Consider the following 12,491-nt stretch of genomic DNA (forward strand, 5'->3'; position numbering starts at 1 on the left):
ATTACATTTTTTTGAGGTTGTTTTGATGCATCCCATGAAGTTCTTGGACACCTCCCATTCATCTAAATAAAATGTATGGAATGAAGTAGAGGTGCCTAACAATTTTATAGGTTACAAAAAGAAAAGGCCAGTTTTTGCTAACATTAAACAGAAACTTTTTAACTTGGTATGATCACTTTTGGGTTCAATTTTATCCTTCAAAAATATGTATTCCGAATTGGACATCCTAAAATATATTTTTAGATTCAGAAATGAATTAATACATTTATGGGATGCACACTCTGGAATGTATTATTAATACATTTATGGGATACACACTCTAAAATGCATTTCTAACTTCAAAAATACTTTCTAAAGTATGCATTATGAATTCAAAAATACATTATAGAATAAAAATCCTGAAATGTATAAACACATTTTGAATTTGTATATTTTGGAATGTGTTCCCAGAATGAAAATTCCAAAATGCATTTTCTGGATCTAGAAAAATCCCAGAATGTGCATTGTAGAATGTATGTATGGTCATGTCTGAAAGGTATTTACCAGATCCAGAAATATATATGTAATTTTTCAATGAGAGGTTTGTCATTTGACTCTTTCATTGGGATGCAGACTGCAATGCCCCACTTTTTGTTATGCACATAAATCATGTGCAGCTCTTTTGGGACCAATGTTAGGTATATGCCATCAATCTTTGTTTAGGGTTAGGATTGTTTTCAATCGCTGCCATCAGGCCAAAATATCCACAACTTATACCCATTGAAAATCTAAACACAATGGGCAAGGCAAGGCAATCTTTCATATGGGAGCTCTGTGCTATGGGCTGTTTATCTTACCATCAATAATCCAAATACATCTTTGTTTTACAACTGTTGTTTATCTTAACACAATTGGTGACTGTGTTAGTTTCAACCACTGTTTACTTGTTTCTTAAGTCTGATCATTAATTTCAATATAACTGAATTCCTAAAACAAACTCAAAGTTGTATCATCTATATTCCATTAACAACCAAAAATGCCACAGGCAAAGAACCAAAAACAACATTCCTGTGACAATACACTACTGCAGGTATTGGATGTACATACTATACTAACTCAGCAGGTTATAGTTAGCCAAACTAATAGTTATTAGCTGGAGCATAATCTTGATTTCCCATTTTTTTGCCTGTGCAAACCAAGAAAAGTGGTTATTGGTGACTTGAAGCCTAACCTTCTCCTCCAAGAAAAAATGCAAGGGAGAAAGAGCAAAATGAAACTAACCAAAACGAATCTTTCTTCTCCCGTGCTAATAATTCTTCAAAAGAAATGTCAGCAAAATCATCATCTCTGTTCTCTCCTAGTCCACTTGCTTTTTCCTTTTCCATGCAAGCTCCAAGTTCAAGCATCTTCATAAAAAGGTTATAGTTAGCATATCATAATACATGAAATTTTTCATGAACTGATGAAAAGCAAGCTGGGAGAAATCCAACAACCGTGTGAACAAGTAGTGTTTCAGGGTAACTCTACATATTTTTGGAATAAATATAAAGAGAAGATGTTCATCGATCCTCGTAGAAAGGCATCAAATAAAGAAAATACCTTTTGGTATGCTGGTGAGAGTTTAAGCTGTTGTTGAAGTGAGTTATAAACAAAGGCGTCCTCTTCTAAACGTTTTTGCTCTAATTCTAGCTTGTATATCTGAAATATTAAAAATTAGATGGTCAAATGTGTCTGCAATCTTAGCTTGATGGCCTGAAAGTTTCCTTAACAACATACTATTATCTAACCAACCTGTTGATGAAGGCGATCAAAAGAAGATCTATCTGCCTTGCATAGTAAAGCCTTCGTTATTACAAACTTACGTTGAATCACATCAGCTCTGTTAAAATAAGAGAACGTGAAAGAATCAGAACAGTACAGCATATTTTTTGGTGTTAGTCCTAGAATAAGAAAGTAATGAAAAGAAAGGAAAAACTTTTATTTCTAAACTCAAACAAGCAAAACACAGAAAAAAACTCTCCTCCAGGGGTTTTGCCCTTTCACAGTTGAGCACTTTCTCTATTCTCAAATGCTAAAAATGCAGAATGACCCGTCTTCCTACATGTACCTAATCCCTATCAATTAACTAACTGCTATAACTGTTCCAAAGTCCTGACTAATTCCTTCAGCTGAAATCTCCAAAATAAACAAATGGGTCACAAATGTCATGCTAGCATATTTCTGAAAGGCAGATAGAAAGTTCCAGTGCCAAATAAGTTTCCACAAGTACACCTGCATGTGCAGGGAGAGAGGGGACCAAAAAGAAAAGAAAACATCAAGTGCTTTATAATAAGTTTGTACATACTTGTGCTGAAGTTCATTTCTAGCGTCAACCAGACTATTAGCAAAATGTACAACCTGCATTACATAGGATAAGGATTAAATTTGTAAGGTGTTCACATAACAAAAAATTTGACACTTGTATCTTTGAATGAGAATTACACTGAACAATAGTGGGTTGAAATTCCTAAGTATCATAAAAAAGAAAAGACCATTCATGATCCTTAAAACAAAAGCAACCTCTGAATGTGAAATATAAAATGGAAATTACCAAAGAAATTGCACTTTGCCATCAACATAAGAGTTAAGACTTAAGAAAACTCTTTTCACATCCACAAAATCGTTTGGCAAGTCATGTGGTAGAGATAGACAGTATTATCATTCTTGATCACTGAATAGATGTAATCTTGTTTCCTAACAAATTTCTATATATTTCCAAAAACAGCTTATCCAACATATATACAAAAGGTGAGTAGGTTGCCAGTGCCTGCACCACATATCTTCCTGAATTACATTTACTAGTTGAATTCAAATTATTTCAAAACTACCAAAATATTAATTGCACGATTTCATCAATCTATAGAAATCACCCTGCTCACTAACACATAAACACCACTCCCAGATGTAAAATCCAAACCCTCATTTCCATTTTTATAGACTACAAGACATTATGCAGTTCAGGAGGAAGAACTAAAAAAAAATAACAGTCTCAAACATAAACAAAAAACACTAAGCTGGTGGCTAAGTTACCAGCAACTGTTCTTCCCCTTTATTTAAAAACAGCACATTTCCATCACTTTAAAGACAACATAGGAAATTAATGAAAAACAAAAACGTAAACGAACTAAACAAAAATCGAAAATTGAAGAAAGAAAAACCTGCGGCAGTGTCAGTTTCTTCAAGTGGTTGCATTTGACAAGTTCATCGTACTGCTGTTTGATCTTTCTCTGCATAAAGCTGCTGGAAGACGTGAACGGGTAGTAGGAGGCCGATTCAAGTCGGAGCGCCGATTCCGAGCTCGAATCGGTATTCTCTTCAACTGGGGTTTGAGTATCGGTCCTCTTCTTCTTAGGCTTCTTCTTCTTCTTCTTGGGGGCATGTTGGGGTGGCAACAAGGTTGGAACTTGAGCAGTGTGGTGTTGCCTTTTGGAGAAACGTTTGAAGAGAGAGAAAGAGAGGAAGAGAATGGAAGAGAGGGATGCGAAGAAGAGGAAGAAAAGAATAGGATCGTGCATTTGTACTTGTGGGTGGCGCTCAACAGAGAATGAGAATGGGGAATACGAATATGAAGGTGGAGGCTCCATGAAAATGCAGAGAGAGAGAGTGAAAAAAGAGATAATATACTCTGTTTTTTCTATTTCAATTTTCTCTTTACTCTTTTTCTTTGGAACTCTTCTCTCTTCCTTTTTGGTGAAACTCTTTTTTATACTTTGTTTAAAATATTTTATTTCAGTTACATTTAAATAAATGACAGGTTGTTTGAGTTTAATAGATCTACTATGCACTAATAAAGATATAGTATAAATTGTAGGTGGTTATTAATGATTTCTAATTAAGTCACATTGTTGACTGTAATTTATTTTTCCTTCCAAAAGATTCTAATCAGATTCATCATCGTTTTCATTAATTCTATGATGTTGATAATCATTATTTTTTGGATTGATATGTTTTAGAGATTATCTTGACTTTCAGTTCAATGTTTCGGTTTTTTAAATGTTATAAGTGATTTATGTTTTTATTGACTTTATTTATCTTTTCCGTTCAAAATTTAGAGACCAAATTGACTTTTTCTGAGAAACTAATGAGATACTATATTCGTTATCACATTGACCAGTCATAACATGAAAGAAATTCAAAAGAGTTTTGCGAAACTATGTATTAAGAAATAGATTAAAAATAACCCATTTTTAGAACAACGAATTTAGTACTTGTTGCATTAGTTGCATAATTGAAATGAAAGGGTCATTCTAAAATATCAGAACACTACAAAAAAAAAACCATGAAATAGAAACCAATTTTTGAGATCAAAATTAATTAGTTGCTACAGTGACTAAATTAGAGACCATTTTAGAAACTAAAAAAAACTTTTAGTTTAAATGGTTTATAATTTGGTATCTAATTAGTTACTTAAGGTTTTGCTACCAAATTTAAAATCCAAAATAATTGGTAGTTCAAACCTTAGTAGCTAATTAGAGACCAATTTAAAAATCAAAAGTTTTGTTAGTCTTTAAAATAGTATCTAATTTAGTTACTATAACAACTAATTAATTTTAATTTATAAAATTAGTTTCTATTTTATGATTTTCTTGTAGTGAAATTTATAAGAAAATGAATTGAACATCCTCCAAACAAAATATATCTACAAAATATCATTTTGAGATCCTCTTCTATTGTGTTTTGCCTAGAAAATTAAAAGAAGAAAAACCAGAAAAATGGCTGTTGAATAGCAAGAAATTATGTTGTGTTTATAAAGAAATAAAATCAAATTTAGATAAAATTACTAGACCTGGAAGATATATTAGCACTTTACTTGCATGGTTGGGTTCCCTTTAAATTAAACAACTCTCCAAGGCAATAGCTTTTCTGTTGTTTATATTTTACTGATAATAGTTATTGCCTGATAAAGCACTTCTGCACTGAAGTCCTTTTAAGTAGAAAAGAACATCATGATTATCTTCTCTCACATTCAGCAGTGATTAAAGTGTTACAATGTACTACTATAAAGCACGTAAATCAATTCATAATAGATTATTCTAATTTAATTAGTATTTTTGAATTCGAATAAAATGGTCTTCATTATGTGATCTATGAAAGAAAAAAATCAGTGTCCCATGCGTGCATTTGTAGCAGAACAGAATCATTCAATAAAAAGCAACAATATTCCAAACTTCTCCTTTGACACTTTGCATTTTCTTTAAAAACATTATCTTATCTTCCACTTCATAAATTAAAGATAAGCATGTTAGACATTTAATACTAAGGTGAGTGAGATAACATGAATGTGAATTGAAATTTTGCAGTTTATTGATAACTGTTGAAGAGTACAATGAACTGCGAAATGCATACACTAAAAAGTACTGTCACTTTTATATAATGTTTTATCAAATTTCATCATTCAATCATAGTTTAAACAATTCTGGTAATAGCAGTTAACATTATCCAATCTCATTCCAATGTTTTTCATCAATCCAAAAACATGGTACGTGTGATTTCCCTTGGTAGAATCAATATGGTGTTGTGAAGCCCATCAGAACTCAAAAAAAGGATAAGGTAATAAGGAAATAAAAATGACTGAATTTGATGTGTTTGGGAAGTTTCTTACAGGAAATAAATGGATGCAGATTACAGTGGATAAATAATATTACAGGAAGCAAGAGGCTTCCACACTAAAAGTCTAAAACACTAGCACATGTATTCTGTTGACAGTGTGGTCTCATCGTGCACAAAGCAATTCTTCACCTTTCACCTTGTATAACACACAAGTATATATACACATATCCAAAATCATCTCAGCAATCTTTACAGGCTTTCAACCACATGGTGTGTTGTGTTTTCTGCAACTTCACCTTGGTAAAGCCAAATTAATAATGCTTGTGGTGATCAGAATTCAGAAGTGTAGACTTTGGTTGACCCAAAAGGCTTGTATTGAATAGTGGGGAAAAAATCAATCTGAAGAGTTAAATCTTGGTCCTTTTTATTTTCTGAGGTTAAAATGATCAGGTACAAATGGCTTCTACTGAGAGTTTCTTCATGACATTTGGGCATGGATCTCCTCCAAAATTTTCAGGTGATACTGTTACTGTGCACCAGTTTTGTCCAACACAATTCTGCAACAAGAAAGTTATCCTTGAAATGAACCAACCAAGTAATAATAACACCATGATCATAAATGGATTATTTGACTAGCAGCAAAAAAAACCCACTAAGAAAGCATTCCAAAAGAGAGAAAATAGAAGGCAATACCCTTTCAAAGGCATCATAAGACTTGTGAGCATGACAGCTTCCTTCATGGAAGTTTCCACAAGAACCTACTGGAGTACCAAAGCTGGCAAATTTGATTGATGAGATTTTCTGTCCAGGGCTACATGTTAAATGAACTTTTGGTCTCACAGGTGGTTTGCCAGCAACTTGCATCTGATAGCTTATAAGGTTAGGCTGCCACTCATAGATATCAGCACACACACTATCTATATCCCTTCTAACCAAAAAGATTCCATTGGGATCTCCACCTAGTTCTTCAAACACAACCAATAAATTTCCTGTAGGCTTTAGCCATGACTGAGGAACATGATACCTGAAATTATCCACCAGTAATTAGTTTGCCATCAGCATTACACAGAACTTGAGGGCATGTTACTTATTTCTCACTCACCATCTTTGAGAGGCCTCGCCACAATTACTTCTGCATTTATTCTCATTATAAGTTCCAGCATAGTCACAATGATCACAGGCACCGGCAGCTTTATAAGCAGGCCAGAAGCGGCCAAGATTCTGTCCATTTAACCACACTTGACCTTTACCCATGCTGTCCATGTCTAAAGCCAATGGTGCAGTCCCAGCCGGCGCATCGAAAGTTGTCTGTAATGTTAAAAGAGATTGTTCTTTAAAGACCAGCCTCCCAATAAGTTTGTTGAAATTTTGGGGTTTAGTAGAGAAAAGAAGAAAAAGAGAAAATAGAGAGTAATTGATTTGATGTGATGTGATACAAAAGACAAAACACTCTCATGAAATATTATCTTAGGTACTCTAAACTATTCTTATAGAATCAAATACATGATAGTGTTATGAGCTATTTTCAAGATACTCTAATAAGTTCAGCTCAAAGGGTTTTGCACTACATATGTTTAACTGTAAAAGGTTATAGAGGTTCTGTGATATATTACTCACTTTGTACCAAGTCAAAGGCTGTCTTCTAGAAACTAAAGATCCCTGAATCCACTCCACTGAGGAACTTCCACTAAGAGAGTGAAGACTCAAGGTTTCACCTTTAAGACCAACCTAAACAAAATACATAGTTAGATCAACTTCAAGCAAAATCAAGAGAAAGTGTGGTGACTGTTTGAGAAAGAACCTTGTAAGACCATTTCTGCCAAGACAAGTCCCTTCTCCCTTCGTTGAGACCACTTAATGAAATTGGGCCAAGAACACCGGCATTCCATGTTTCGAAATGAGGACCAACATTCTGCATGTCAAATATAGCCATGATCATAATCCACAGTTTATGATACTGAAAAATCAGCTTAATGTGACGTGCAAGGGTGCATCTGACAATATCTATTTTGAGTGTGACAGAGAAGAGAGAGAGAGAGCGAACCGGGAGTCCAACTGCAACACTTAGAAGAGAGATCTTGTTAACACCGGCTCTGAGCTTCACTCCTTCACTAAATGTTAGTTTAGGAAAATTTAAGCTTCCGTATGAAGTTCCTGATCAAAAGAATAACAGGCTCAATAAAAAAGCTACTGGAAAACTATTAACTTCCAATGTCAAATGGTATAAGAAGGCAGATAACTGAAACAATTCTTATTAGTTGTAAATTAAGTAATGCTGAAATCTTTAGGCCATCACACTATGCTCCTCACCTGATAGTTGACCATTTATAAAAACATGCAAAGCATGCCCAGCAGAAAACACAGTAAGAACAGGTTCCTTTCCGTTTATCAGAAATCCTTCATTGGGATCAAGCACAACACTGGCAAAACAGGAGCAAGGCAAGTATAAGATGTGGAAAAAACAAAACAGATAATAAGATTCATCAATTGTGTTCTAACCAAAGATTTAAAAAAAATGGAAGCAGAGTGCAGACTTGTATCACTCACTCTGTAGAGTACCACAAGTAGTCAGATAAATCTCTTGTTGTATTTAACTGCTCTAACAGGCCAGTCATGGTGAAGGAACTATCATCAGTAGTAGTCGTTTCTTCATTGAATGATAGCCAAGAGAGTCCGCCATGAATAGGAACAGCAGTCATCTTCATCTGGGCACTCTGAGAACCAACCTGTATAAATATTTTTGAATTTTTTGTTTAGTTGAAATCTACCACATAAAAACTATAGAAAAAACTCATTTTTTTCTTCTTTTCCTTTCACATATGACAGTTTTCAGAAAATTAAAAAGCAGATTTTCAGGCAATACAAAAGGTTACTAAATCCTCTCAACCAAATGAGCTTGGCCAAGTTCTTATGTACCCCAAATCTTCATTGCAAATTACACCTATCATAGTTAATCTTTTGAAATAAATAAATTTCCTTTTTCTCACCCTTGCAGTGTTATAAATAGTGTGCTTGCAGTCAGGAAGAATGCTTATAGACCAAGGAGGCAAGTTGTAATGCATACTTCCAAATGCCACTGTTGCATAAGATTTTGGGTTATAGTTTGCAAGGAATGCAGCACAAGCTCCCAACTTTGATTTAAACACATGAGCCTGGACATTAATGATGAAATATAGAAATTCAGTTGTGCTACAAAGCAGTTTAGATAGGCTTGATAAATCTCTCCTCACATCACAGAATCAAGTAATACCTCTTGATAGTTTCCAATCTTTGTTACGGTAGGATCTCCCGATACTAAGGCTGGTTCACACAGTTTTATTGCTCTGTGTAAATCCTTCAGATGACCCCACTTTGGTTGCCTGAGCAAACCTGCACAGAGGAACAAACAAAAATGAGAATAAAAGTATACTGTCAAATATTTGAAGCTCTTCACGTATAGTACATCTCTAAGGAAAAGGACCCACTCACAGATTTGGTACCGGCCTAACTGCCAATTAAATGTACCAGATTTTCATTTTCTTAGCAACACATCAACAAGAACCAATACATAAAAATGTACCAATCAGATTCATTATTCACAGGACTACCAATACAGAAAATTGCTTTGGATATTTGGATAACATTAAAGGAACAGCAGCCATGTTCTAATTTGTTATAACTCACAAAATTAAGGAACAAAGGACGTTTCTAAATTATATTTTGATATTTATTCCCTGTAGGTCCTACATAAAAAGCAGAAAAAGTATATTATAATATCAGCACTTATTGGTCATATCAGGTATTTTAAATCCTCTCCACTTACCATATTCATCAAGTGGTGCATCATAATCATAGCTTGTTGCAATAAAGGGACCACCAGCAGTTCGACCGAAGTTTGTTCCCCCATGATACTGAAAAGAACAAAATAAAAGTACTTAGATGAACATTTAAAAGGGGTGAGCAATGAGCATACACATCAGAATCAATAAAGAATGAAGTTACCATGTAATAGTTTATGAATGATCCTCCTTTCTGTAGAAACCTTGCAACTGAAAATGCCAAGTCTTCAGCAGGTCGATGAGGAACCGGACCTCCAAACTCAGTAAACCTGCAAGCACAAGAGATGAATAGAGGCAATGGATTATCATGCAATGTCTATAGCTTGAATGTTTCTTATTCTCATTGAAACTAAAAAAAAAATAAGAAACAAGGCACCAATACCAGCCAGTCCAAGCTTCTGTCCACATCTTTGGCTTGTAAGCCTTATTTGGAGAGAAATAATCACAGTAGAAGCCATTGCAAGTGTTAATCTGGGAAACATTTTTATTTCATATTAGAAGCTGAATGGTTGGAGTCATAAAGGAAAACATCAAGAACAGAAAAATTGAAGTTTCAAATATGATCCTGTCTAGTATTCCCTCCCAGAAATGAGAGTTATGGACAATAGAAAAACGAGTCTACACAAGATAAGAACATTTTCTCAAAAAATACACTTCATCTAAACTTACAAGAGGATCAGGAGTGTCATCTTGCTTGCACATGATCCATGGAACCCCAGTACCAAGTGCCATAGCCATATCTGCTGCCCAATTAGTATAAGCTTTACCAGCACCACCAATTTCATACTCTATAGGTCCATATTCATTTTCAATCTGTACAAAAACACCAGTAGTAAAGATAACAGTGTTAAGGAATGAAAAAGCTAATCACTAAAAAAAATGTAAAATATACGATACACTAACAGCATATTACCTGGGACATAATTATTGGACCTCCCTGAGTCTCATATAACCTCTCTGCTTTCATCAAATCAACAATCTTGGTGGTAAATTTTTGCATTTGATACTTCATTATAGCAGTGCAAAAACAAAAAGAAATTAGAAGGTACTCACAGTGAAAAAGAAAAGCTTGAGAAGATTTACCAATTCTTAAGGATCAAGGAAGATTGGAATCTAACCTTAAAAGGTTCATTGTCTGTTCTGAAGCTGATTCCTGGAATGTACTTTAGCCAAACAGGGAAACCCCTGAAAACCAATAAAAAAAACATGTTAAGACATTTTTAATTTGAGAGGCACCAAAATTTCTGCAACGATCGTGTTCACTACCCAAAGTTCCACTCAGCACAGACATAAGGGCCAATCCTGAGATTAACATAAAGGCCCGCTTGCTGCACCAGCTTTATGAACTTCACCAGATCATAGTTCCCCTCAAAATAATACTGCACCAATCAACAAAGCAACAACATTGATTATTCCTCAACTCTCATTTACAACGTGCAGTGTCCCAGCAATGCAAGAAAGAAAAACTAGAAGCCAATATTCAGTACTATGAGTTACCTGGCCAGGTGAAGGCTCGTGCCCGTTCCAGAAAACATAAGTCTGAATAACATCCAACCCTCCCTCCTTGGCCTTCTGAATAAGATCTGGCCACATCTGAAAACAAAGAAACCCCACAAGTTAAAAATGCAAAAAGGGAGAAACTTTAAGCCACCCATTTGAGAAAAAGAAGAAAACATGAGGACCCTGAAGCACATTTGAGAGTAACAACATTAATAACACAACAATACCTCAGGGGTGCTCCTTGGGTAATGAATGGATCCAGAAATGAGGATCCTTCTCTGGCCATTAATGGTGATAGCCTTTGAGTCATAGGACACTGAGGCCTCAGCAGAAGCAATGAGAGAAGAAACAAGAAGCAGCAGCAGGTTCCACATTTTGAGCTTGAAGCACATCACAGTGATCCACCTTGATGCTACTGGTTATTATTCTATTCTAAGCCCACAGAAGGAAGTAACAAGGAAGTGACTTTGGTGGCTTTAGTTCCTTCTTTCTCTCTCTCTTATTATTATTCCTTACTTTCCTCTTTGCAAAATGATGATCAGAATAAAGTAATTAAAATAAGTGAGAGTGAATATTAGTTACAATTTTCTCTGTGACTTTAATTTGAAGATGTTTTGGTACGAACTCAAGGTACTGCTTTTAAAGGATGAGTTAAGCAGTGAACTGGTTGGATTTGGAGAGAGTGTGGGACCCACTCTGAGTGAGCTTTGGGACCCACACACTTGTCCTTACGCACACCTCACGCGGACCAAAGCTTGAACCAATCTTTTTTTTTTATTTTTCACTTTTATTTTTTCTTGGCTTTAATAATTAATAATTACTAATAATAATCTCTGTAATTTGTTTGAGGTTAGTGGAATGTTTATTGAAGAGATGGGTAAAGGCGTGTTTGGGGTAGTGAGAAGCAAGTTGCCCAAAAATAGATTTTAGAAAGTACTTTTTTTTCGACAGGGAGAAAGATTCTCCAGCCAATCCCATTTTCTGGTCGGATCCTATTTTCTGTCATATTTTTTCTGCTCTGCTTAGCTTCATTCTCACGCGCCTCCAATTATCGTGACGCCCACTGCCTCAAGTTAACTACATTTTAATTTTTTTTATAATTTTTTTTAATTAGACATCATTATAAAACTTCATATATCATAGAACTGATCCTTTAAATAACAATAATATGTTATTACATGATAAAATATTATTAAAAAAACAAAAGAAACAGAAAAATGAAAGAATAAATTATTACAAAGTGTACTTTGAGTCTAACTCAACATCATAAAATCAATTCAATAAAGTGAGGTTTGCACCCACTTATATACTATAAAAGACTTTAATCTCTAGTCGATGTGGGATTTCCAACTCACCCTCACGCCGAGGCTACCAACTCGTGCGTGAAGATATATATTATGGGTGGTCCATAACGGCCCGATAGCGGATGACTTGATAAACGCAATAAATACTCGCTAAAATAGGCTTAATACGATATTAAAATTCATATATTAACAAAAACGATATATTATAAGTAATTTAGACCTATTAATAAATAACTTTAAGAAAATATTATATTCTTGTATCAATTTATACCTATTATATGAATGAAAATACTTAGCAAGT

The 12,491-nt window shown here is 34.6% G+C and overlaps 2 protein-coding genes across 2 annotated transcripts; both read right to left on the reverse strand.

Annotated features, from left to right (window-relative positions):
* Nucleotides 1-974: 974 nt before the first annotated feature.
* LOC137835858 (uncharacterized) lies at nt 975-3,691 on the reverse strand. The gene is made up of 6 exons (XM_068644589.1): nt 3,177-3,691; nt 2,324-2,376; nt 1,771-1,858; nt 1,579-1,677; nt 1,261-1,385; nt 975-1,165 (listed from the first exon to the last, which is right to left on the reverse strand). The coding sequence occupies exons 1-6, from the start codon at nt 3,600-3,602 to the stop codon at nt 1,129-1,131; spliced, it is 828 nt and encodes a 275-aa protein (XP_068500690.1). The 5' UTR covers nt 3,603-3,691; the 3' UTR covers nt 975-1,128.
* Nucleotides 3,692-5,569: 1,878 nt separating this feature from the next.
* Nucleotides 5,570-11,513, reverse strand: LOC137835859 (beta-galactosidase 1-like). Its single transcript, XM_068644590.1, has 19 exons — nt 11,114-11,513; nt 10,884-10,979; nt 10,653-10,765; nt 10,505-10,571; nt 10,300-10,392; nt 10,056-10,199; nt 9,769-9,857; nt 9,550-9,655; nt 9,371-9,458; nt 8,819-8,937; nt 8,556-8,720; nt 8,116-8,294; nt 7,879-7,988; nt 7,613-7,722; nt 7,370-7,480; nt 7,186-7,296; nt 6,671-6,876; nt 6,262-6,592; nt 5,570-6,125 (listed from the first exon to the last, which is right to left on the reverse strand). The coding sequence occupies exons 1-19, from the start codon at nt 11,276-11,278 to the stop codon at nt 6,015-6,017; spliced, it is 2,514 nt and encodes an 837-aa protein (XP_068500691.1). The 5' UTR covers nt 11,279-11,513; the 3' UTR covers nt 5,570-6,014.
* Nucleotides 11,514-12,491: the final 978 nt, after the last annotated feature.

The sequence above is a fragment of the Phaseolus vulgaris genome, chromosome 5, assembly GCF_000499845.2.
Source record: "Phaseolus vulgaris cultivar G19833 chromosome 5, P. vulgaris v2.0, whole genome shotgun sequence".
In the NCBI taxonomy this organism is placed as follows: Eukaryota; Viridiplantae; Streptophyta; class Magnoliopsida; order Fabales; family Fabaceae; genus Phaseolus; species Phaseolus vulgaris.